Raw genomic sequence first — 27,354 nt, 5'->3', positions numbered from 1 at the left:
CGACTTTCAATATTTGCACGGATTTCTCAAATTTCCTTTATAGACGTCGTTGTTCGATTCACCAAATAAACGATAATATCTAAAGAGAAAATTGTTTCTTCTTAATTTTTTTCCTAATTCTCTGTTATCAAACTTTAACACTAAGATTGAACTTAAGATTTAAGTAATTATCTACGTTACATCGAATGTACCAAAACAAGCGATTGATCGTTCCGTAAAAATGGCACTTATCAATCGAACGTACTACGTTAAGTTGAAATTACGCACGTTCAGATTTCACGGATACGTACTCCTTCGAGCTAAAGAGTATAAAATCGAGTGCCTGGAGAATCGATGATAAGAATAGGAAAAGGAGGCAGGAGGGGCTCCCAAAGAGCAGGCGCACTTACTTTCAGTTGTATGATGGTCTGCGCTGAGATATTATGCCCTTGCTCCTGAAGTGCCTAGAAGTAGGTCAACACTACGGGTAAAAACCAAATCGCTACCAGACGAAAACATAGGGTTAACGGGTAGGTGGGAAAACCTAAAATGGATCGTTTTGGGGTAATCTCGCTTCTCATTTTTTTTTTCATGCCCAGAGATATACCTAAATACTGTAACTTAAAATAAATACCATTACCAACCAAAAACCAAAGATCATAAAATGCGACGATGGACACTTCGATAAGAACGAGAAGCGCTTCGAAATTCGGGGCATTGTTGAATGAAACGAGATAGAGAGGATTTAGTACTACGTTAGAGTGGAAAGAATTGTTGTTGTTTAAATTAATTAGTCGTTTCGAATTCATTTGAAAAATTAAATAAATCTGCGATAGAGGGAAATTTTATAGAGAGTATGTTTTTTCAATTCGTCGAGCGAAATTTGCAATTTGACGAAAAGAAATTCATTGTGTTTGATATATTTTTCATTTGGTAGGAATTTCTTGCGAAAAATTCTGTTTGTCGTTGATCCTCGTGGAAATATTGCAACCTAAGTAATTTCGCATTGTTACTCCTTTTATGAAAGGTAGAATTAATTTAATTGTCCAAAGGACGTTGCGATTGATGAAAAATGGCAATTTTTTGTTTAATTAGGGATTTTTGTGTTTAGAATCGTGACTGTTTTGCGGAAGAAGGTTCCACATTGTTACTTTTCTTACAGCAGCTGATTAGTATACGTAGAAAACTGTACAGAAAAACCACGTCTATACGATATAGAATTAATAGCTCCACAGGTAAAATTAATTTCATTGAAAAGCAGGAACTTTTCGCGACTATTCCACGGAAGAAGACTGTCAGAACACCCTGTACGTTGCAATATAGATTACATTGTAAAACGATAATTGGATCTCACGCTTCTTCTATGCAATCTCCTCTGCGACCCTTCATCTGCAATCTCGAGTGCTTAATCTCACGTACTTCCTGACAGACTGCATTCAGGCTTTAGCAATCGCTATACATGTATATATAAGTATATACATATATATATATATACACATATATTTCAACAAACTACCTGTAAGGTGGCAATTCTCTCTATCCGCTTTGCACATACAGAAAATGCTAAATGCTTGAAATTTCAAACGATTTGTACGTGACCTATAAAAGTCAGATCGAACCTGTCTCTTCGGTAAAAGAAAAATCCGACGAGTTTGAAAAACGTTTTATACCGACTTCAATTTAAACTTTTACGTTTCGCTACCTTGTATCTTCCTTTTCGCGTTTTCTGCTTTGTGCCTTCTATGTTTACTACTTTTCATCTTTCCTACTTTTTCTATCGTTTTCACTTTTCTGTCTCTTATCAGAATTTAAAAATTTACTGTAATAATTGAGTGTAAAGTAATTTTTGTCAACGCTGATTTTATTTTCCTATCGTTTCCACTTATCAGAAATTTCAAATTTACCAACGAAGTACTAAAATATCGTTCAATTTACAGAACAACATTCCTCCGTATAACAAATCACTCACAATTCTCGAAAATCCTATCGATATTTCGCTCGAACGAAAATTTATCCTTGCAACGCTCAATTTTCATCGCAGTTAAGAAGTTACCAACCAAATGTCGCTCTTTTCATTTCGAATTAACGCGCGCGCGTATCAAATAATAGCAACGACGAAACACCAAACAAAAACACACTTCTTTTACACTTCAACAACTTTTTCCTTTGTAAAACACGGTCGAACACAGTAAAAGGAAAGAAACAAGCAAACAAAGCGCTTCTCTTTGAGATAGAAGTGTCGCCGCACTTTAAACCAACCATTTAAACCAACGAGAGAACGCTACACCGAAAGCACCGCATGAGGCAACGACTAGAAATAGGATCGTTTTTAGGTGGATACGGATACAGGAAACTTGAAGAACATAAGTTCGCCTCTCTGACATGGAGACCAAGTGTGTATGTGTGTGTACGTGGTGGAGGCACATGGTGTTAAGAATGTCCATAGGTATGTATACACGTTGATCGATGCAGGAAGAAGGAGAGAAAGGTGGAAATGGAAGGGAGGAGGATGAGAAGTAGAGAAAAAAAAACAAAAAACAAAAAAAAAGCAAAAGAAAATGAGGTATAAGAAGCGGGGGCAGCGACGACGAGAAGAGAATTTGAACCGCAACACGAGCCGTGTTGCCTTCCGAAGAGGCCGGTTACCTTCAGAGCGACGATTTCCGCATAGCCGAGTGTCCCGCCGCGGAGCGTCGTCACCGACCTCTTTAACCCTAATCCCTGTGCATTGACCCGTAGGCGGAAAGATGGTTTATATTGTTAATCTGTATCATCCAAGGTTGGGTGTGTTGACGAGAAAAATATATATATTTGCGTCACACCTCTTGCCACGCGGCCATCGAGAGTCCGCCATATTGTTACGAGGATTACGCAACACGCTGGAGATATCTCGCAGGCGGTTTTTTGGATCGGGAAATTTAGTCAAATTTTAGTTACAGCGAATTTTGCGGGTAACTGGGATTTCTGAAGAATTGCCGATTTTCTTCGATCACAGGTTATCAAAACTTTTTTTTTTCAATATTTGATGTTAATTATGATATTTTAATATTTGATATTTAACCCTTTGGCTGCTGTAGACGATCAGTGGTGATTGAACGCTGAATACTATTGGCTGTTCTTCGTATTTATATTTTGCAAATGTGAAATACAAAATATTCAGGAAAAAAGTGATTTGGCTAATGTATTACGTAGAACGACTACTAACGCCATAACTAGGTTGTATGCAGCGAGTGTTTTACTTTCGAGTGTCCAGCAGTCAAAGGGTTAATACTGTCAAGTTTTGTTTTAGTTTTTTAAAAGATAGACTTTTTGAATGTTTGTTTGTCTTTATGCAAATTCACTGCTTGCGTTATTTTTGTTTTTGTTTCGTTGATAACTTGTGGAATGAAAGTATAAAAAAATGAAAGTTTAAAAAAATGGCGAATAGGACGAGTGGATTCTTGATCGCAACGTGGCAAATTGTCGGCGAGAATCAATATCAGACATATTCGAATCGAGAACGTAGCTTCAGTTTCTTAAATACATATATATATAGGGCAGCTGTTTATTGCCTATTCTGTAAATTATCGATTATTTGCGCTATTAGACACGACCAAGAAGAAATCATAGTTAAAAAAGAAGCTGTTGTCCTCAATCGTTGAGCTAACAAGGAACATTGAGATTTATTATTTAGTAGTTTAGAGAATATCACTAGGAAATATTGTTTCAGTCGGAAAACTTGTTCGAATATCGATTGGAGATGAATTTTCAATTTTTACGAACATTTTGAGAATTTCAAAAAAGAAAATAAAAATTTGTTAAATATTTCTGATTGAAAATTAACGAATATTAAGTGCAAATTTTTTACAAAATGTTTTCATAAAAATACTAAGTACAATATGGTGCCACAATGGCGTCATTTCATTTCCGTAATTCTAAGTCCAGACAAATTATTTTCCTCTGAAGACAGTTCAGCCAATCAGAAGTAACTATTCTAATAATTTAAAAACAACGATATTCTCCGATTGAAACGCACCTTTCTCAATACGCATATTGCAGAAATGCGTAAACAAACCGTACATATTTCGTCGAGCAAAATACATCGTTTGTTCTTCCTATTTTCTTCATCTCCCTTTTGAAATTTCACTATTTCTTTCTTTCCCATCTATCTTCGTGTTTGCGATCGTTTTCGAAAAAGTTACCGTGGCACGGTAAAGTTGCTGCTGCAGAATTTTACGAGATTCTGTTTTCTAAAGAACAGCCAGCGATGTTAGCGAGAAAGATCGAAGAGGAAACGATGTATTTTCGTGTTACATACGTTTTCTGGTAGCATAATAAGCTCACACGCTATTTCAGTTTCTCTAGATAACGTAGCTAGATACCTTTACTGCAGAAAAGACGTCAAAGCCGGGTCTTCCCAGTTCGCCTTTCTGTCCCTTTTCTCCGGGTCCACCCTGCAAACGAAACACACACTTTTTGATGGAAAAATAACACCGTTACATGGAAAAATTGGAAACAAAAGCACCGCGTGGAAAAAATCTGTTTTCTTTTTTCTTCACATTTAACCCTGGAATATTAGCGTTAATTTTTCGCGACACTAAAAAGTTTTTTATTAACTTCATTAACATTGAAATTATGAAAATTTTAATTTTAATAAAATTTGACATTTATTTGAAAACTTCCAAAAATTGTACAATACAGTATGAAGAAAAGTCTCTTGGAGTATTATATTCACTATGTTAATGTTCCAGGGTTGATCGACTATAGTACTTGCTGTACTACTACAATTTAAACGTTTGCTTCTGTTGGATGGAAAATTTATCCGTGGAAAATATTCTCCCTTTTTGAAGCAGTATTTACACGACAAATTGTTTCATTGCAGCATTAAAGTGTTATTTTCAAGGAAACAATGCAACGTGATATTGAAAGACTTTCGTCGTTCTTTAATCCTCTTTTGCAATGCGTTTACGTAGAAACTGGAAAATTTAACGTACATTCTCTGCGACGAATTAACTGAAAGTTCCATTATTCAATTTTTCTTTTGTTTTCCCAGTGGAAACATTTTTACTTTGAATGCGAAATCCGATTTTTCCCATTAACGAGATGAGAAAATGAAATAAGAACAATTTCTCGAAAGCTACCTTTCAATGGAGCTTATTTATAATAAATGCAGAAAAGTGCAATTCGATACGTTTATACTCATATTTGTCGATAAATATGTAAATAAATCAATTTGAAAGGAAAAAATGATAGTTCTAGCATTGGGCATTAAGAAGGAAAGTTTTAGCAGTATAAGTTAATTTTTCATGATTGAAATTTCTAAGCGTATCTTTAAGCAAGTGCTTTTCTGAATACAAAAAATCAAGGGAACACATTAGATGAGATGAAGAATACTTTGTTCACCGTCGGCTATCATCTATTTGCATATTTGAATTATTGAACGCAAAGGGCAGCGCGTGCATCGATTCTTTTCACCCGTTCATCGACAGAACAAATATCTCGCGTTATTTACAATGCACTCGTACTTTCTGTAACACCTGTTCTATATTGTTTCTGAATTGAGATATTTCAGCTATTTCCGAGCGAAGGAAAATTCAATTTTCCTCGCATCTGTCGCGTACAATATTCAAAGGAACTTAATCAATATCGAAGGTCTTTAAAATTTAATATTTAAAGGTCTTTTCGCTTAAAATGCAGAATTCAATTGTACTTTATCGCGTCAAAAGATTCAAAAATTTTTCCGAATCAATTAAAAAAAAAAAAATTGTTATTCAATTTCGATTTCCATAAATTTACCATAAGCAACACGAGAGACAAACAAACGGATAAATAGTAATTTTTAAATTATTTGAAATGTGTGTACGGTACGAATTTTATTATACACACATGTGTCCATATGCACGAGTGTTTTTGTTGACAATTTTCCAGCACAGTTTACGTATCTCTAGTTTACAATTTTTCACATTCCCTATCGGTTACTTGCTTTCTCGAAATTGAGATAGCTTATTGTCACACGTTACAATGATAGATAAAATTGAATCGTATATTCGAAAGGAGTATTTCTTTAGCTTTAACCCTCTACTGTCGAGACACCGTTTTTGGGACGTAAAGCCCGATACGGAGTCTACGAAACTCCTCAACTTCCGGTTAGTTTGTGCATAAATATAGAACACTCCTGGCAACTTTTCTCACTAATTTACCTTTATTACACATTTCCCTAACGAACGTTATAGAATAGAGCGATTGGTTGTATTAATTTCGTTTGAATATAACAACGTCGAGTTCTAAATGGAATGGAAGAAAAGATAAAAGGTAGAATCAGCGGAGTCTCCGAGGCTCCGTCTCGACAGTAGAGGGTTAAAATGAGTGCAAGATCGAAGGATTATCTTTGAAGAGAGTGAAAATATCGCGGTTAAAGTTAAGACGTGTCAGCTCATTTCGTCCAAATTTTTCAAGACTTTAAACACTGAATATCGCGAATTTCTCGAGGTTTGAAGAATTCTGCGCGTTTTCACGTGGAATGGCTTGTAGAACATACATAGTATATCTTACACTTATCTATAATCTTAATTTATACAAATAATACTTTTACGGCAATATTACAAAATTGTTTCCTGTTAAAATAATCCTTTTTAAATATGAAATTTTCGAAGATTATGGTAATACATACGTAGATTATGCGTGAACTTACCGGGTCACCTTTTGGTCCATCTAACCCAATAGGTCCCTGAAAAAACACACTAGTAAGTTTGAATACTTAGTTGAATGGAAGACGAAGGAAAGTGAAAAATCAAAAGGCTGCGAGCAGCCGTTGAAAAAATCATTCATTGTGTATGTAGTACGTATACACGCGAGTGTATGACATAATGTCGCGTCAAGTGTTGTAGTATGTATACTAGAGTACTTTCAAATATGACAGAATGGATTTTTTAAAAAATTGAAAAATCAAGTCTTGGATGAACAAATTTTATTCCACAATTATCACTCATTTCTGCATAAGAAATCACCTTCTGCCTTTCTGTGCAATCATTTCCCTGGCACGAACGATAACGAACCAGCGATAATTACATTCTTCCTCTATCTGAAATTTGATCATTCACAAGGCACCAAACGACAATTTCTCATTTCTATCATCCTAGCGCTTATCGCCACTGTTATACAAAAAACAAAAAAAAAAAAGAATTATACATCTCTCGACTACTGTTTACTTAGAGAATTTCCATTTTATTTGACATTAAAGCGAACGTCATATGTGAAAGCAAACATCGAAGTTCAATATCACCGATCGTTGTATATGCAAATGTGTAAATTTGATACCGTAAAAAAGTGTAAAAAAGAAAAAGAAGGATATCGCTTAAAAGTTGAGGAAAGACGCATAGGTTGAACGAACAGAACAAAGAAAAATTCATAAAGAAAGCCAGAAAGAGAGAGAGAGAGAGAGAGATAGAGAGAGAGAGAGAAAGCCTACAGAAAAACACGTTAATACAAAATACGATTTAGTTGGTGTTACGTGTAAACATGAGTGACAAAAAATGGAGTATACGAAAAACAGAGACAGAGAGATGTAACAATTAAGAAGTAAAGCAGACAGATAAAGAGACAGAGAGGAATGGAAAGAAAATAAAAAATAATATACCGGAAAACCGTATTTGCCCTGGATCCCCTCCACACCCTGTAAGAAGGGGTATAAAAAATTAAAAACTCGTTTACAGAGGATCAGATTTTAGGGTACTCACGCGTTCATGCAAAAGCCAGTTATTTCACGGATCAATCGTGTACACGCGAGAGATATTGTTATACATGTACATACACATTCCCGTTAAGGATCGTGCTACACCGATAATTATTTCCAATTAATTAGACATTCTCGTGACGGTTCAACCACACGTACGTATATGTACTTCAGTTATCGGAGATATTTTTGATCGCGTGTCAATCTCAATGACAGGTTCACCGCGCCAGGATTTTCTGTGAAACTGAAAAACACCGACGATCATGTACCGTATATACGACAGCTTTAAGCGAATCTCGTTTGCACTCGTTTCTCGTTTTCTCAATCAGTATTCGACACATGCGGTCCTTTTTAGAATTGAATTTGACAGAATTTTTCTGGAATACACGTTCCGACAGCTCAACTATTTCATCGACAAAGAACGCAAAGGATCGCAGCAATCGGTATTTTAACCCTTCGAGGTCGTATCTCTGCTCTCAGCCACCAAAGCAAAAATTGTTTGGAATATATCACTCGATGGAGAAATACTTTTTTTCTTACCAATTAGGTTATTTACAGTGAATTCTCACGGAGAAATATAAAATTTAATTTTTATATTAAAACGAAGGTACACGTATTATCGTGTCGAACATATGCAAAATTGGGAAGAAAAGTGAATTTTGCATTTATAATCTTGCGTTGTATTATTAATGTTTTTTCCAATGAAAATTAATTCTCAGCACCCATGTCTGAGCTCAATAAGATCGCAAAGGGTCAATATATAATTGTGCAAATTTACAAATGTAACTATCTCGTATAACCATTTGAAAAATATTTAAACTTTTCTTCAAGTCTATCAGACCAAGGGAAAATCTTTCTCAATGTTTAACCTCAAGTCAGTGTTATTTCAGTAACCAGTTTAGAAATTTAGCATTATAGAAATGCGACAAGTGTCGCGTTCCTTCTCGCACTGCTCGCCAAAAAAAAGTTGCAACACCTAGAAATTCAGTTCGCACAAATCTGGAAATCACGTGTGTCTCTCAGGCTACTCCGAGGAAAAACTGAAATCAAGCAAATTTGAATCATTTTCCCCGTTTGCATACCTCAAGAACAATATACGAACCGCTCGAGAAGTCCAAACGGTCAACTCGACATTTTGAGATTTAAAAAAATTCGAAAAAAGAATTTAACGAATCCAATTTCATGGAGTTAGTCACCTAAGTTTCTGAGAGTGGCTCCACGCGTGAAGGAGGATGTTAAAAATGTGCCAAATTTGTCCCCCTTCGGGCACCTAAAATTTCCTAAGGCATCCTAAACGCACAATTATTTATGTGGAATACGATGGGAAAGTTATAAAAAATGTAGACGAGGTTGACGGTACTTCGAAAGGCGAATCGAATCTTTCTGACTTCAAATGATCGTAACTTCGAGATGAATGCATGAAATAAAAAAATTCAAACGCTATTCTATAGAGGAAAGTCAGTGCCACACTAAGTATTTGTACTATAACTTGGGCTAATGTTGGTAAAAATGAAATTTGAAAAAAGGAATTTGTAGTACAAAGGGTGATAAAAGGGGACAAATGGCTTTTCTTCAATTTTCTCATAAAGATAAATAATTGGTAGAAATAAAAAAGTTGCAATTTGGAGCGAACGAAAAATTGTCGTACAGTACCGGACAGCTACTTAGTTGGTAGATTTTAAGGTCTAAGTAATAAATAATGTTAGGAAAAATCATTTAAAAATAGAATAGAACTTTTATTCAGGCAGTTGGTAGATTTTAAGGTCTAAGTAATAAATAATGTTAGCAAAAATCATTTAAAAATAGAATAGAACTTTTATTCAGGCACGATCGATATTTTCTTGATCCGTACACCCCACGTGAGCCCAGCCATTGCAGCTATGAAAAATAACTTTAGAACTCTGGTAATACTGAAGAGAAAAGAATCTATCTCAGGGCTATAGTATTCATTTGTTTTCCCATCAACAGTGCAGTCAACTAACAGTATCAACGAGATCTAGCTTTGGCCGGTACTGCACGACTCTCCCCTACAGCGTGTAAAAACATATTGCCCAAATTGCTAATTAATAAGAACAGAACGCGACGAATTAAGATAAGGTGTTTGGGACTTGTAGAACGACGCCTCCTTAAAACTTCAGGTGCCTGAAGGGGTACAAATTTGCCACTTTTTTAACATCCTCCTTTCACATTCGTGCAATCTCGTTCTTCAGGCGTTGCAACGTGTTTTTGCCAGCCGATCAAGTGCAGTTTAGAACACCGTGTGCATCGAAATTTACAAACTCTCCGAAGAGGTTGCATACGTACTTGTTAGCAATTGTCATATCATGCCTCGAACTACACTCGGAAACAAACTGCACGCGGAAGCGTATATATGTATATAACGGGTGTACTACGGGATATATAGGACTAGGGTGTTTCAGCAGAGGAACGGAATCTACTCACCTTCGGGCCTTGTACCCCGGGATCACCCTTTTTCCCTTTTTTCCCCCTTTTTCCGGGAGGACCTGGCTCACCGGGAGGACCTATAATAGGAACAAACAATAAATCGATACTCGCAACGCACATGAACGAAAAGCAGGACGACGGCAAAGGGGTGGAAATGAGTTTTTTTTTTTCGGTGCTGTGAGCGAAACACGTCCCGTGAAAGGGTCGAGAGATGACAGAAAACGATGGATGCAAGAACACCGCTTGGATAAAAGTTCGAATCAAGTTATTTTCCCACTCTCCGGCTGTTTTCCCACGTGAAGGAGAGATTTTTTCGAAAATTTATCATCGCCTAAAACGTGTTACACGCCGTTTACGGGAAAACACGTTATCGAACCAATCCACGCCGGGGGCCTCGTAATTATTTTCTGGAAAATGCTTTTAGATTTTTCGTCGACTGTGGTCCTTTTCTGGTTTTCTTTTCTCTCTCTCTCTTTTGGAGTAACAAGATTTCCTAGGAATCGTGCATTATTGTTGTGTATCGGTAGAAAAAGTGGTTAACGGTGTCGAATATTGCTGGAACCGGGGAAATATTCCTAACGGTCTTAACAAGTTCTCGTGTTTTATCACGGAGTTGATGTGATTAATCAACTTTCGCCGTTTCCATTTATCCGACACGACCGGAACGTGTTGTTTCAACGAATGTCACATTTTCACGTCGTTATTGAAGTTGTGTTAACGTTAAGCGGTTACGATCGAGGGTTCGTTGTTTTACAAATTTTCATCGTGAAACAGTTTCAATCGTTCTTGAAGGATGGTACATATTTTGTAATTGTACGAAATTAACAACTTTGCGAATTTTTTCGTTGAAATATGTTTCACGTAAATAATAATGCGAATATTGCCTGTCTCTTAATATGCAGCACGTGTATATAACAGGGCATTTAAATATCTCCTTTGTTTTCAGTATTGTGGAAAATGTTTGCAACGCGATATAAATGATTGAAAAAAATAAATAGATTTTTCTTTCATGGTATTCGTCTTTGCTTATACATTAAACACAGATGTGGCCATTTGATATTTAAACGATTCGAGATATTTGATATCCGAGATATTTAATTGGCCCCCTTCAGCTGGGACACCTTGTGCACATAAATCTAATCATATTTCGAAAACGAGTGTATACATAGACGGTGTCATTTTTATTTGACACTTATGTTTAACTCGGAAATTAATTGGCGCCGACTACCGATATTCCAGGCAATGTCGTAAATTTGCCATAATGTTTACGTTCGCAGCTTTACGTAATATATTATTAGAAAGTAAACATTGCGGCAAGAGTATCCGTTTACATAAAAGTAAGAGTCAATGAATTACAACATTTGCTGGGATAAATCTGGCGATGATAAAACGTATCCACGATGTCACAATTTTGAAGTAATAATTGTTTTACGATTCTTCGGTGACCTTGAATAAGCTGAAATCAGTGTAACAGCCACTATCACACAGTGATAAGAAAAAGATAGAGATGATTTTGAAATCTTTTCTACGTCTTCTCCTATTTAAAAATTAATCGAATCTCATTATGTTTCCCTCCATATTGTGTAACTTTTGTAGATAACGTTTTTACAGTTTATCGTGGCGCTAGGAATTTTCTAAATTGATTTTCTCGAACATCCAAACTTTATTCTGCAATTTCGACTTATATTTATTAAGTGTGCAAATTAATTCGGTGCGTCTTTTCACGAACTTTAATGTTGATTTACAGAAGAGCAGACGCAATTTTAATGTTCAAAATGATCTCCGTTATTTTCTGACGAATTAATTAATTATTGACTGACGAATTCCTTTTCTGAGAAAGTGCGGCGAGTTTGAGTCGATAAAGCCTTTTTGAAAGAAAGCACCGAATTAATTTGTACACCTTCATTTTCCGAAGTCTCAATCTCCCGAATTCCCAATTTTCCGAATTTTCAAGCTCCCAAATTCTCAGTCTTCTGAATTCTCAATTTCCCGAATTCTCAATTTTCCGAATTCCCAAGCTCCCGAATTCTCAAGCTTCTGATTTTCAATTTTTCGAATTCCCAAACTCCCGAATTCTTAATCTCCCTAATTCCCAATTTTCCAAATTTTCAAACTCCCAAATTCTCAGTCTTCCGAATTCTCAATTTTCCGAATACTTAATCTCCCGAATTCCCAATTTTCCGAATTTTCAAACTCCCAAATTCTCAGTCTTCTGAATTCTCAATTTTCCGAATTCTCAATTTTCCGAATTCCCAAGCTCCCGAATTCTCAAGCTTCTGAATTCTCAATTTTTCGAATTCCCAAACTCCCGAATTCTTAATCTCCCTAATTCCCAATTTTCCAAATTTTCAAGCTCCCAAATTCTCAATCACCCGAATTCCCAATCTTCCGAATTTTCAAGCTCCCGAATTCCCAATTTTCCGAATTTTCAAGCTCCCGAATTCTCAATCTCCCGAATTCCCAAGCTCCCGAATTCTCAAGCTTCTGAATTCTCAATTTTTCGAATTCCCAAACTCCCGAATACTTAATCTCCCTAATTCCCAATTTTCCAAATTTTCAAGCTCCCAAATTCTCAATCACCCGAATTCCCAATCTTCCGAATTTTCAAGCTCCCGAATTCCCTATTTTCCGAATTTTCAAGCTCCCGAATTCTTAATCTCCCGAATTCCCAAGCTCCCGAATTCTCAATAATTTTTTCCCAGGTTCTAACGTGATTACCGGAGCACCCTGTATTAGATAAACGAGGGAAACGGAGAAAGGTGCTAGGAAAAAAAGGGGGAAAAACAGCGGAGTTCAGAATGGGCAATATTAGCCGGGCGTGAATTAACTTTCGTAAACTTTTTTATAATGCAGGGCACAGATAAATCTTCCCGCCAGCTGTCCGGATGTAGAGATGAAATAAGAAACGTGCTAACAAGGAAAGTTCCCGACTCGATATTGGCAGATATTGAAGAAAGTTGAAAACAATTCTTCGCGGAGGCTGTGATATATGAAAAAAATTGACGGACAATTTTCTAAAAGTAATAACCTTTTATCATAGTCATCGTGTGGAATATCCAACGTATATAACTGGGTTACACTTCTCCCATTCAGAATTATACCTCTAAAATGTTTGAACGTAGGAAAAAATATGTTCTTATTTTCGAAATTGAAAATTAATCGTTTCTATTATTTCCTGACAATTATTTGGAAATATTGAAACGAACGTTCCTAAAGATATCTTTCAAAAGATTCTCGCGGATTTGTTCGTCAATCACGTTTGAGATCTTTGGAACTGATGTCACTTAGGAATGTTCAGAGTTATTTAGCAGACATGCCTATTTGCTATGACGAAAAATGCGTCACTATGGACACATAGACACTTTACCTGCCGTGAAATACTTAACGTCAAACGTTAAATAGACAGCATGCTGTTGCTGGAGATTTTGCTTAGTGGTCGTTGCTAGCATAATGTCTATAAAATGTCCTCCTGTCACTTATCCACGTTCAATATTTCTAAATACTGCTAGAGTTTTGTATTTTTAGCGTACCATAGTTGCAGGGAAAATTGCGACTTCTGATACATTAATCAAGGAAATATCAATTTACTAAAATTAGGAAAGTAAATGCAACGACAAAAAAACGAATTGTTGCCATTTTTTAGAATTTATGAACGGAGTATGAATTATTTAGTGGCGATATGTCAATAAAAATATACACACTACCGGCCAAAAGTTTGGAATCACCTCCCACTTTTCATCAATACTAAATCTGCTGCTAATTTTTTATAGATTTCAAGTTTATCTCAATTCTACATTTATCAATTTATCTCATATCAATTGATTCGAGTGATAAAAAATTCTCAAAGTCGCTGACTTTTTTCTGCAAATTTTTGTGTAAATTGCAATGTTCAGTGATTCCAAACTTTTGGCCGGTAGTGTATATGGTCCTTATATCGTACTACGAGATTCCAAACTAAATGTAGAAAAGGAGGTGCAACGAAAAAGAGGGAAATTTGATTACTGCCCTTTTTTAAGGATTTATTAATGGAGTATGAATTATCTAGTGGCGATATTGTGAATACAAATATTTATGTGGTTCTTATACTACGAGATTCCAAACTGAATCACTTTTGCTAGACTAAACAGTCCATCTTGCCTGTACGTCATATGAACTAAGTTCGGTATTCTTAGTCTCTCCCCTGTACTTTCAGCGAAGGGGTTACGCGGCGTAGGAAATAATCGTGTGTGATAGGTGTTCCGTGTACTTGCATTTATCTTAATTAGCTATTTGTGCTTCTATCATGGAAGCAGGTGTGCATAACTTTGAACCATTTTTTTCTTTCCGAAAAAGGGGAAAAAAATTAAGAAGAACATAAACTTAAAGAAAATTGAAAAGAACATAAAGTTTTAAAAAATTGAGAAAATTAAACAGAATATAAATTTAAAAAAAATTGAAAAATTAAGAAGAACGTAAACTTAAAGAAAAATTGAAAAAAACATAAACTTAGAATGATATGTCGATACGCAAGAGGTATTCACCTGTTACAGTCTATTGTCACAAACGGCGAAACGAAGAAAACGAAGTAAGTATCTCTTAGACACCTTCTGTTACTGCACACTCAGCAGCAACAAGAACAGTAAGAAGAACAGACAGATATGAGTCAAGATTTTAAGGAAACCGAAAGAAGAAGAAGAAAAATAAGTGAAGATACGAAGGCATACTACGAAAGTGTCTTTCACACGAATGATACCAGCACAAGTATCAAGGTAATCGATCGTTCTACCTGTAGAAACCCAAATAAACTAAACAAAGTAAAGAAAGAAAAAAGAAGAAACAGATCTCCTCGTAAAACAACGATTTTTCTCTTCTTCTTCTCCTTTTTACAATATTCCACTTGATTTCTCTTATCTTTCCACTTCTTTTCATCCCCCTACCTCTGTCCTCCACCATTTCGTTGCTCTTGATGTAACAAGTTTTCTTCTCCTTAGATTTCTCGTCAAACCACAAATGACTAGCGGAACTACCAAGTGTACTTGGTGAATTGCAGAGGAGTAACGAGGAAAGTTGCGTGAAAAAGCGGAACAGTGCAGCAACTTGATCGCTCTCCTCCTCGTCTATAGTGTACCTATGCTCGCAAGTTTCTCCTCGCAAGTGTCTGCTATTTCCGGTTTAAAGGTCATACTATACGAGCAGACAGATATCGGTCTCTCTTCGTTAGCGTCGAGCGAGAGCGAGAGCGAGAGAGAGAGAGAGAGAGAGCGAGAGAGAGCGAGAGAGAGAGAGCGAGAGCGAGAGAGAGCGAGAGAGAGCGAGAGAGAGCGAGAGAGAGAGCGAGAGAGAGAGAGAGAGAGAGAGAGTGTACAACATAGTATTACACGTCTCTCCGTGCTTATGGGGAATAGTAAAAGGAAGCACAAAGAGTCGGGTGTAGAAGAGGATGACGAGAAGGAAGAAACCTTGTAGTCTAGACATGACGAAAATACTCAACACTCTCTTCTTCGGGGGTGTACAATAAAACTACCGCTTTGCACCTCCATTCCGCTCGCCTGGAACGGTTGTTCCCGTAGGAATATTTTCGCCGGCCTGGGGAACACTCGATTGACCTACCGTGAAAGTCTTTTGCTTGAATAAGAGCGAGATTAACGCAACGTTTTGGCAGCGTTCCGAGGGCAAGGGACTAAGCTGTGCACGCATTCATATTGAACTAACGACACTTCGTTTTCATCTGTAGAATAGATTCAGCCGAGCGGAAAATTAACCACCGCTAAAAATAGTGTACTCAGGTAGATAGATGATCCTTTAGACGCGGCTGTATTACGGTTTTAACGATGGATTGCTTACTTTCGAGAAAATTCTTGGTGTGTTTCGAGTATCGATCGGTTAGAAAAGTTTCGGTACACTTTGTTCGAATTTATTTTGAGTTGTAGGAAACAGAGAAAATAGTAAATAAATAGTATTTACGTTATTTTATTTAGAAATGTAATATTTGCTATTGGTACAAAGAAAAATTCGTAAAAGCTTGTGTTGATAAATTGTCTGATGTTTTTAGGTAGTAATATTCAACGACGAATCGGAATTTCATGTTTTTGGGAGAATAATGGTATGGCGGGAAAAAAGGAAATCCTCCTCAATTGTCGAAATAGGAAGAGGGATAAAAAGATACAGCATCAGAAATAAGGAGCAATTAAAAAATGCGATATTCATTTGGTCAAGAATCCCCAAACAATTTAGTTCGAGAAATGAAAAATAAGATGCTGGAGTAATCGATCGACACTACGAATAAACCATTTTAAAGTTACGCTAGATAAATAAATGCTTCCTATATACCTTCACAACCAAACACTTTTTAACAAATTTCAAATTCTCCGATGATAAATTTTTTGAACATCGATTACCAGCGGTTGCAACAAAAATTTTCCCTAGATTTTCTAATCGCAGTTTATTTAACCTGTTAACTGTGAAAGACGAGTTAACTCGTGATTGGTTAGTCAAGGCTGCAAATAAAATACTGTATTTATCAACTATTCATTTTTAATTCCACTCTTATGCTTGTATTAAACATAAAATACGTCGTATTTACATTTGCAAGAACCACGATGAAGTAAGTGGTTGTCATTTGTAATCATTTCTAATTATAAAGTAAAGAGAGATTTAATTTCTGTTTGAGAGATGAATCTATTCAGTTAACAGGTAAACAGTGACGAAAACTTGGTTACATTGAGAGTCACTGAAGCTCAGAATCGAAGAGGCAAAAGAAGAAAATAAATAGGGTAGCAGAAGGTAAGGTAGAGCGAAGGCGAGGTGGTAGACAGAATGAGACAAGCGATGCTACGGACCTCACATGTTGCGGCCGCGGGGCCAGTACGGTTATACTCTCGGGCCCAGCTTCGATTCCTGTCCCGGTAGTTTCTCATGATTGAGATGCGTAATCGTTACTCCTCGATATATTCTGCGTACTTACCGTTCTCAGTTCCCGCACAAGATGCTTCTCCCTTTCCTTTCCCTTCCCTTTCCCCTTCCTAGCTTCCCTTTGCGATCTTTCGCGCGCACACACACACGTTTAGTCCCTTTTCTAAATCACACTTGTCCCCTGACGAAGGAGATCGCTTGGTATGCGAGAACGAGGGTGTGTGGCTACACCATAGTTGGTTCACAGGCTTCCTCGAAATTGTGCCGGTATTCTCGCTATCCAGTCGCATATAGCTTTTCCTGTACAACTGAACATATTTATGCACAAGCACTGCACTAGTCTCTAAGGGCACTGATCGATTGGCTTGCTAACTGATGTACCGTTCAAAGTAAGTGCATTTATCTCCCGCCATTGTCAAATAAATATCAAATTTTTGTACTTTCTTATATTGCGCATTTGTACTTCAGTCGATGTCGTTGTTGCGTAACGTTAGTGTTGTGTACAGTACTATTCGTTTGAATAGCTTCAGTTAAAAATATATTACTTCGCATAAATGGAAAAAGTTTTTATGCAATATTTTTATATTATTACTTATTGACAGGAATGCACATACACTGGGTTTCATCGAATCGTATTGCACTAACGCAAATGCGTAGCGACAGCGATTTTATGTGAAATGACGTGTGATGCGCGAGCAATATGCGCGGGAGTCATTCTGACTCCAATCGTCCAACTGTTCGTATCGAAGAGGTTGCAAATGTTACTTGGTGTCGGTAAATTGGGAACTGACATATCGACGTTTTAGTTCATATTATGCCCGTTACTTTTCACGAAGGGTTTCTGAATTTACAATTTTGCTACATTTAAAAATGTCTATAACTATTGGTTATAACTTATAATAATATGCAATTTCCTACTTTGGAGTTATTCGTTCAATAATTATAAAAGGATAGCATGGATGTAAGGAAATATTCAAATATCCTTGAATACATGCTGCAAAAAGTTGAACATGTTATAGAACGACAAAAGTGGAGTTTTCACGATAATAATATACTCGGTAAATCTACCGAATAGTCTCGGTATAAATACATCGAGGTTCTCACATTGCTAGCATTATGCCCTAATTTGAATACTATGGAGAATGTACAAAGCTTTCGAAATTAAATGTACGGTAGTGAAAAACAATACGAAAATCGTTCTGACCCCATTACTGCTCTATACCACATACAAACGTCACGAACGAATATCAAACAATACCTGTATTCCACGTTTAATTAATTTCCCAGTTGAATTTTCGACGTAATAAAAAGCTAAAGCAGATATGTCAAATATTAATTAATAAAACTTTTATCTCCAGTGTCGAGATGAAATTTCATTTTTTTCGATAAATATCCACGTCCTTATGTCGCAAATATTAAAGAATAATCTTTTCGTTTCTTAAGCAAGAATTATTGCAAGAACACAGACGAACCGGTTTCCACACAGAATCTACGAGAAGCTTTTAATATTTTCAACGACATTATCAATTGGATAGCATAATGTAGTAGATATTTCACACATATTAGCATACTCAAGCATCCCTCTACATAAGCGCCGAAGCTTACAATCAGCTTCCTTCCCCCACCACCGCCGGACTCCATTCCGTTGCCATGGAAAAACGACGCCGCCTGCGCAGTAAAGATGCGCGTTAGTCGAACGCCAACTCTGTCCTCATACACTTCCACTACACTGGTCTCCCATTCAAAATACAAATACTTCCCGCGGAACGACGCTGTTGGAATGTGAAGGGGGAAGAACCGCTTGAGGGATTCCACCCGTCATCGACTCTGGCCATACGTACTTTGGACTATAAACACTCAATATTACACGCTACCGTCTCACATAGCACAAATGTACACAGAGCGTATGTCCATCGAGCGATTTATCAACAGATGACATAACAAAACACGAACCGAGTTTTCGACATTGACAGAGACGAGAATACATGTATATACGATGCATCGAGAGTTGGTGCGTGCGCGTGTGGTCCAGGAGTCGATTTTCACCAAGCCACAATCTTCTAATTTATCAAAGAGGAACGAATCAGAGTAGTGTGTGCAGTTCACACAAGCGATTCATTGCGTTATGCAGCATTACGATAAAGAGGAATTAACGAATTTGCCAAAGGGTGCCAACAGCAGTGACAACAATATCGCCAACCGTAACAAAACCTGTTAATTATCGATGAATAATACATGTTCCTGGCTGGTTGGTAGCGTAATAGCTAATAACCGTGTTACGATAAAACGTTTAATTCGTTTTGAAGCTCGTTAGATAATACGAACGTAAATCGATTTCGAATTGTTTTCGTAGATAGTGAAATGTACATATACGATTCTAATGGTAAAAAAATTGACGGTTTGTGGTGAAATGATAAGTATGAGGAAGAAAAGGTTAGGTTGTATTTCAATATCGTGGAAAATTATAGTTTCCGTTTTATTCGAATTTTACAAGCTATTCCTTGCGTAACGAAGTTACAAGACGACAGTCAAGATGTACGATCGTTGAGCGTTCCCGCGAACACGATACTTTCAATTAATTTTGGTATAACCGAACACTATAACCTATAACTTCTAAGCTGATCAGGAGCTTCGCAAGTACTATGTAGATACTTAAACGAGTTTATATAGAGTGATACGGCTTGAAGCTGATTTTCAATGGTAACAGCTGACAGTTCGGAAGATATTTAATATTAAAATTTTCGAAATCGTCCGTTTATTATAGCGTGCTTAAATTTGAACCATAGTTAATTTGCTTAAAACTGAACTGTTTAGTATTTTTCTTTATTATTTATGTCAATTGAAACGACAGGAAAAATTGTATAAATATTTCGTATTTCACCCAGTAGCCATAAGAAATTGATGTTTAAAACTTTAAACGGCAATATCATGGAAGAAGAAAAACATGTACCTTACATCGTTTTGCCTTACAACCGCAGAATATATAGGAAACCGGATCATATTAACCTGGAAAGAATGTGCTACTAAATACGAACAGAACAGCAGGGTGCAACCCTATAATTCTGCGAAATCTCATTTAAATATTGGTGTATCATTTGGAGAACTTCTTAGGATATACCGGGTGTCCGGTGTGGTATTCGACAAACTTCGTCTACTTATTCAGGAGATCATTCTGAACAAAAAATGTCATGCAGAGTATAGGTCTGTTTCATTTCGTTAGTGAATTATGTCGAAAGTCATACATTCAGCATACTTATAGCGAAACTGTTCTACTTTTGATTTATGGATTGCTTAATTTACAGAGAATGTTCAAAACCCTGAAGATACTTTCGAAAGTAGAGTGGTAACAAGGGAACTTCGGTAACCCGAAAATTCCGATTTTTTTTTTTTTAACTTTTCGGTTCTTCGGGGTGAAAACAACTCTTGAACGAAGATAAGTGTTACCATGTATATCTTCAAAACTATACTAGATACAAACAAATGTTTATAATAAAAATTGAATGGCTTTTTATGTCCTATAAGACAACGCTATTAAATTAATAAAAAGGGCAATAAAAAAATTACCCGATACTTCTTTTAAGGTCCCTTACAAACCTGCGAAGTTTCAAAAAAATCGAAATTTTCTAGTTACCCAAGTTCCCTTGTATCGGTATATTTTGCATTTGAAATAGTACGAGGTGTCGTGCATATTGTCAAACTAACCAAATCAAGTCTAAAACACAAGCTTAGTCTTTATCATTGGGAACTTATCCCAACGAGGCTCTCGAAGCCAGCATAAAAGAACGCCTATCACTGTAACGAAACGAAACAAACCTACACTGCACATGACATTTTTTGTTCAGAATGACCTGCCGAACACGTAGACGAAGTTTGTTCAATGCTTCACCAGACACCCAGTGTGTATCGATTCCAAGACCTTCCAGTCCAATTCTAAATAGAAACTTGATTCTCTCAACTGGTGATATCTAGGAGCACAGTGGGATCACATATAGCGAAAGGAAGCGAGATACAATAAGAGTCCTCCTCGTTCTCTTTTTCGTTCCTGCTAGTCTCTTCTTCTTCCCTGAACAATATCGCTTTGCTTTGCCTCTATTCTTCGTAAGCTGTCCACCGTTAACTTACAGCCTTAAGCTCTTTAGATGGAAACAAATCGGGTGTATTACAGACATCGAGGCGTATGCCGGGGAATTTTTTCCCATTTTTTCTTTTCGCTGTAAATTCTAGTTGTGCAAAATGAGAAACGCAAAAAAAAGAATTGCGAGTTTCTTTGGGAATTTTGATGGTAGATTTAGTAACACCTTGGCGTAACTACTATTATTAAATTTTTGCATATTTTTCGGTGAGGTGTGTAAGGTAGTTAAAAAAGTTGGAAACCGATTTGTTCAAGGTATTTCACGCGAAAAGTAACTTCAGTTCCCAACAACTTGGTTGACGCTGCGGTTAAGCGTCTAACTGCGAAACCGCTACAGAACTTTTTGCTCGAGGCTCCGAGCTACGCCCAGACTCCCTTTTGTTTACTACATTAATTATACGTTTTATCAATTGATAACAATATGTCGGTGAACAGGATTTGTTTGAAAATATTTTCGAAATATTTCAAGAATATTTGAAATATGCACGAAAATAACTTTGGAGCACTTTTTATTTCATCGTTTCTGCAGCCACGTATCCTCTTAACATTATGGAATTGTTCGAAACTCAAAAATGATAAATTGACAGGTTTGATATTTGTAGCTTTTAAAAAATAATTTTTGACACTTCGTTCAATAATGAACGAACGAGCGATGACAATTCGCGTCTTCTGTCGCTAGCAGTTGAGAGACAAAAGACGCGAATTTGAGTTTCTTGTTAACAATGTGTTAATTACGTTAAATTAATGTACGAGTTAAGAGATTTACAAGAGATAAATCTCTTATCTTTTATAAGAGATAAATCTCTTATCTGTGATAACTGTGGCTGAGTTTCCCCCAAAGTAATGCATAATTTTTAAAGCTTCCTCGTTATTCCCCATTTTCTCTCCTTCCACATTCCCCCGTTAACTATACTATTATCTCTCATTTTTGACACGCACATCTTGCACGTTTGCATGCAAAAATTTGCACAAGAGGATTGTATACCTCAATTACAGCGAGAAGGTGATTGCGAAGCCTGATTTTAACGGCTACTGTCTCCAGTGCTCCATTTTTGCTCATGGAAGAGGGTGATGGGGGACGGTGTCAGAGGATTTGTTTGCCTAGGATTAGGATGCTTTCGTGTCCGTGTGCTGTGTAACCTCCTGCACTTATCTTGCAGTTGTGTAAGAGCTGGATTTCGGTAATTATTACAATGCGTGTGCGTGTGTGCGTGTAATAAAGGACGTGTTGTATAATATTTCCGACAGATATTTGCACATATCGTCTACATCGTAAATCACGATTTTAGCGATACGGAAGGCTGTTAGTGTCCATTGTTTTCAATTACGCGAACGTACTTTAAGAGGGCTTTGACCTTTTCTATTCCTGCACTGGAAGCTTTGTATTCTGCTATAAGCGCCATCATGTCTTCAGCGAGTTTCGGGATGTTGAGGTAATTTAGCTCCTCGTACAGCCCGTGAAGTTCTGCAGCTAGTCCGTGGGGATCCTGCAGACGTTCCTGGCTGGTCGTTTTTGGTGGGTTGGTTTCGGAGCCGCGGGTAAGCCGACAACTGTTGTGCATGTGCTTGCCTCGCTGTTATACTTGGCGGAACAGCTATAGCCAAGTCGTAAATCACGATGCTAAGCGAAAATGTCGATTGATCTTATACAGGATTAGGTAAAAAAGATCTGATTTCTTCTTCAAATGTACCAATAGTGCTGGGCTAATCCAGAAACGGAGTCGAATTCTTGTTCCAACGAATTTGCAATGTAAACTGATAACCGACGACAAATGACATGAAAAGAAGCAGTAAATGAGCTACAATCACGTGAATAGATTGTCAAATCTTTCTGTTGGATACTGTAGAAGCCTTCTAAATTTCGTTTTAGAGCGAATCAGAGAGAGTGAAATTTACGAATTGCTCTCGAGAGTCAAATTTACCATTATACACGGTACTGAGAGTGCTGGCAGAGAACTGGACGCAAATTGAGAGCACTCTCGAGAGCAACTATCGTAAATTATTTATTACGTAGACCACATTTGTGCTACACGATGGATTCAAGCGTTCATAGATGATTTACTATTGTATACACAGTTGGAGGGGATTTTGGTCCCATCTGGGCGAGTTTTGATCACTCGGTGCACCCTGACGTGTTTTCTTAGCTGTCTTTCGACGTTGCTTTTGATATCATCTGGCGTGAAATAGCTTGGAAAGCCCCTGATTATGTACTTCCTCTTGTGTTCTGATTTATAACCGAACTGGAATTCAGTAGTTTTACTCTGGAGCATTTCTGTGATCTTTTTGTGGTTCTGAATGGGTTTGACGAAGAATTGTGTCGTCCTTCCGGTATATTTCAGTTGTATGCTCTTTGTGGTTTTGTTCTGTTCTTGCGTGAAGAGTGTAATGTCTGGAGGGGTGTCATTTAATACACTCAGAGGAGGTTTCTCCCTGGTGACAGGGAGAAACCTCGAGTTCGAGGTGGGGATTGGTTAAAGCTTCACCTCTGGGTTGCCATTTTGGCGGTCTCTTGGTGAAACCTGCCTTTAATCGTTCGATAACATTCTTGGTTTGCTCTGGAGGGAAGAAATTAAGTTTTGTTTTGTTGGCTGGTGTTGTTTTCTTCGTCAATCTTTCTTGATTCGTCACGTGCTTTGATTGATACCGAGTCGTGAACGTTTCACTGCTCTTTTCTATGCTCATTCTTAAGGAAAGTCGGAGTTCGACTGCTGCGTCAACCAAGCTATTAGAAATAGAAGTTACTTTTTCTAGTAAAATACCTCGAATAAATAGGATTATATTTTTTTTAAATAAGACACACTTTTCTAAAAAATCTGAAAAAATTTGTGGACAACAGTTATGTCAAGGTGTCGTCACCGTAAAACTATAAAAAATGCTACATTAAAATTTTAGAAGAAATTCGCATTTCTCTGGGATTTCCATTTTCCGCAATTAGGATTTGCAGCGAAAAAATTGGAAAAAATTCTATAACACATGCCTCTGTATCCACAACGCGCCAGATTTGTTTCAGAAGCTTCGCGTTACCACTGAAAAGGGAAACTAGAGCAAAAACGGATAATCCGAATTTTCCTTGTTACTAACACCCCGGTCGAGGTAAAAGTTTGAAATTTCGCGTCAAATGTTTTCTCTTAGTAAGCTACAGAATGGTCCATCGCAAGACCACTGATCCCCCTGATTAATATCAGAAACACTGTTCGTATATTCTTATTTAAATTTCACAAAAAAGATCCCTTTAAATATTGAAAAAAAAATTCCTTCATCTACCAAAATTATTTCTCAACTCACAAAATGCACGAGATATTTTCGAATATCACAGCTGTTTCACTGCAGAAAAGCAGATAAATTAAAGTAATAAATTAAAAAATGTCCATGATCAGACAGCACAAAATATTTCACGCGATATACAATAGCTCGCGCAATTTTCAAATACAAGAATTCCCCGAATAATTTCACTGTTCGTCGGAAGAATTTCATTGTTCCTCGGAAGAATTTCATTTATGTATTCTTCATCCCGTGCTCTCGTCTGTTCCTTTTTCGGAAAGCAACGAAACCGTACAGAATCACGTAGGCGCCTACATGTTTCACGGGATTTTACAGGTCATCGCATCCTTCCTTTCTTCTAAGATTTACACACCCCGACAAACGACGATAAACTCGTTATCCCACGGTCCTTTGTTACTCAAACGTTGAATCGCACACGTGTTTACATTCGTTCACAATTAAGTTATATCGCGCGAGAAACAACGAATTTCGAGCAAATAAGTCCTCTCTTTCCTCTGACAAAGAATGTACGGCATGCCCGCGGTATACCGATCACATAAATATAGAAGTTCCTACACAACACATTTAGTGTACAACTACAGTTTCAAAAGCAACGACAAGCTCCATCGAAACTCAATTTGGTTAACGGAAAAGTGAGTTAAATGCAGTTTCCTTTATGTTCCTCGAAATTCCCGGATTTAGAAGATAGAACCGACCATTTACTTTTCTCATCTCCCTCGTTAATCGCATAAACTCTGTGCAAACAATGACAAACGGTATCTTGAATGTTGCGTTGCTTTTTGAAAAAAAAAAGAAAAGAAAAATCTGGAGATCATTTTCTATTGTAATTACATTACGTGCAAAAGCAGTTTTTCTTTTTAACAAAATAAATGTTTCATATTTTTTTTTATATACCTATAATAATAATTAAACACTTTTTCTGTGTCAAGGATAATTAATTTTTACACAGATAATTCAGTAGATATGTGAAAATTGATTTATTTCAGTTTTTTAATAAATTTTCAAGATGTTGCCCACTTGTTTCCAAAAGTTTGGTTATTCTTTGAGTATTTTTTCGAATTTGTGATAATAATTGTGACAGCCACTAATTTATTCATGCCAACTGGGTTTAAGTGACAGTTCGAGGCTGCCAAGGCAGAGAACAGATAGAAAATTTTAAATGAAAAAGTGAAAGAACGCAAATGTTGCGAAAATGGAAATTATGAGAAAGAATGTACGAACGAATGAAACTTTATGGAGCCGTTTTCAACAGCAAAGTGGTAGTGTCGTATATTGCAATCCGTGTGAAAGTTAATTATCATTATATCTCTGTAAACTGTGCGTAGTAAGAAAAAAATTTTCAATTAAATTTTTCAACTAAACAACCGTAAAGTGTAAAAATTTATGTACCATTCCCACTTTCACAAAGTAGTTGCCAGTTACGGTCTCCATTTATCCTATACAAGAGACCATTTAACATGAGAGAAAAAGATTTTCCGCTGTGCGTGGTATACAGAGTGGTAAAACTGAGCAGAAGGTGAGTAAGAAGCTTAGTTCTTGAAAAAATTGAATTTAAATCTTCGTCGAGTGCGGTGCTTTTAACTATTTCATGCTAAAATCTGCCTGTAGCACTATATACGGCCCACCCTGTATATTACATTCAGTAATCATTATTATATTAATATTAATATTTTTATTATCATATTTTTCATATTAAGAAAAGCTCAGATGTCATTTTTATGTTTCATTTTTTTCCTTTTTTTTTCTCTAGGATACATCACCCAAATAAACTGCATCAAATTTACCCCAAAATTTCATTTAAACCCACGTCGAAATACAGTAATTAAACAAATCTTCGCTTTCGGTAAAAGCTGTATTTATCACGAGAACGCGTTAATGATTGAACACGGCGTTAAAAAGACGCGAGAATGCAAGCGTAAAAAATAATATCACAGCGAGATACGAAAGATAGAGCTCCGCGAAATGTCTGTAGTATTGTCGCTAGGTTTGTAGAACAGCCGAGCATTTCACATCGTACACATACAGCACGCTTTAAATCCAGGATTTTTTCCGAACGACACCGAACAGAATTAGAGGCGTCCATTCAGGCGTACACACCTTGTTGAAAAGCATGGATCTCCGGGTTATTCCGTTTAACCCGGACCACGGTGCTTTCGTTTTTCGAACCGGAGTTGCTTGTGACGTTGCTTCGAGATAAAAGGGCTCACGGTTAAAGCGATAATTCCGAGGGCAAGAGAAATGAAACCGGCCGTGGGTGGGAGGTATGAATGATACGAGGTGTGAAGTTACACGTCGACGAGAAGAGACGAGCAAACGAAGGACTGTACGCGTTAGGCGAAGGAGCAGAGAGAGAGAGAGAGAGAGATGGTAGATAGGAGAGAAAGGTGGAGAGACTATTTATGTGTCTGACAATGAGTCGACTTTGGTCTCGGGTTCTCGACTCGTGAGGAGGATGGACGAGTGGATAGGTAGATACGTTTATTAAGTAGAAGGTAAAAAGAAAGAAAAAAAGGAGACACCATAATGGTAGGTTGTAAAAAACGCAGGAAGAAACTAGAGGTACAGCGATGGTAAAAGAAGAAAGGGACAAGTACAGCCTCGTGGTAAGAGGGAAGAAGAAAAGGACAGGTAAGAAAGCAATGAGTAATCGTTATTTGTCGTAAATTGCCGGCCGTGTGTTGTTTGTTTTGGGGATGACTGTACCCCTGTGTCACGACGTGCCCTAAATACGTTGGTGTAGGGCGGGTTGCTCGTCTACGGGGATATTTTCCAACGTTAATAACTAAAAAACGAAGCCTCAATTGCAATTTTTTTATTCTTGATTTTCGGCTTATCTTAGCATCTGGAATAACCTCTCAAATTTTCTTTACGAACTGTTGCCGAATTATAGACCTATAACGTATGTGACATTTTG

The 27,354-nt window shown here is 37.0% G+C and overlaps 1 protein-coding gene across 3 annotated transcripts in view; it reads right to left on the bottom strand.

Annotated features, from left to right (window-relative positions):
* The window catches only part of LOC108571965 (collagen alpha chain CG42342-like), a 145,851-nt gene that overhangs the window by 33,472 nt on the left and 85,025 nt on the right, over positions 1–27,354 (bottom strand). For 2 of the 3 annotated variants that reach the window (XM_017934130.1, XM_017934131.1), the window contains exons 2-5: positions 10,133–10,212; positions 6,650–6,685; positions 4,341–4,412; positions 390–443 (exon numbers count right to left, since the gene is read on the bottom strand). In XM_017934130.1, coding sequence (XP_017789619.1) covers positions 390–443; positions 4,341–4,412; positions 6,650–6,685; positions 10,133–10,212 — 242 coding nt within the window. Of the gene's footprint in view, positions 1–389; positions 444–4,340; positions 4,413–6,649; positions 6,686–7,594; positions 7,631–10,132; positions 10,213–27,354 lie in introns of all 3 variants that reach the window. The other variant, XM_017934129.1, reaches the window with a different exon arrangement.

Source organism: Habropoda laboriosa, unplaced genomic scaffold (genome assembly GCF_001263275.1).
Source record: "Habropoda laboriosa isolate 0110345459 unplaced genomic scaffold, ASM126327v1 scaffold67, whole genome shotgun sequence".
In the NCBI taxonomy this organism is placed as follows: Eukaryota; Metazoa; Arthropoda; class Insecta; order Hymenoptera; family Apidae; genus Habropoda; species Habropoda laboriosa.
Note: the sequence above shows the minus strand (reverse complement) of the source record. Positions and strands in the feature narration are given on the sequence as shown.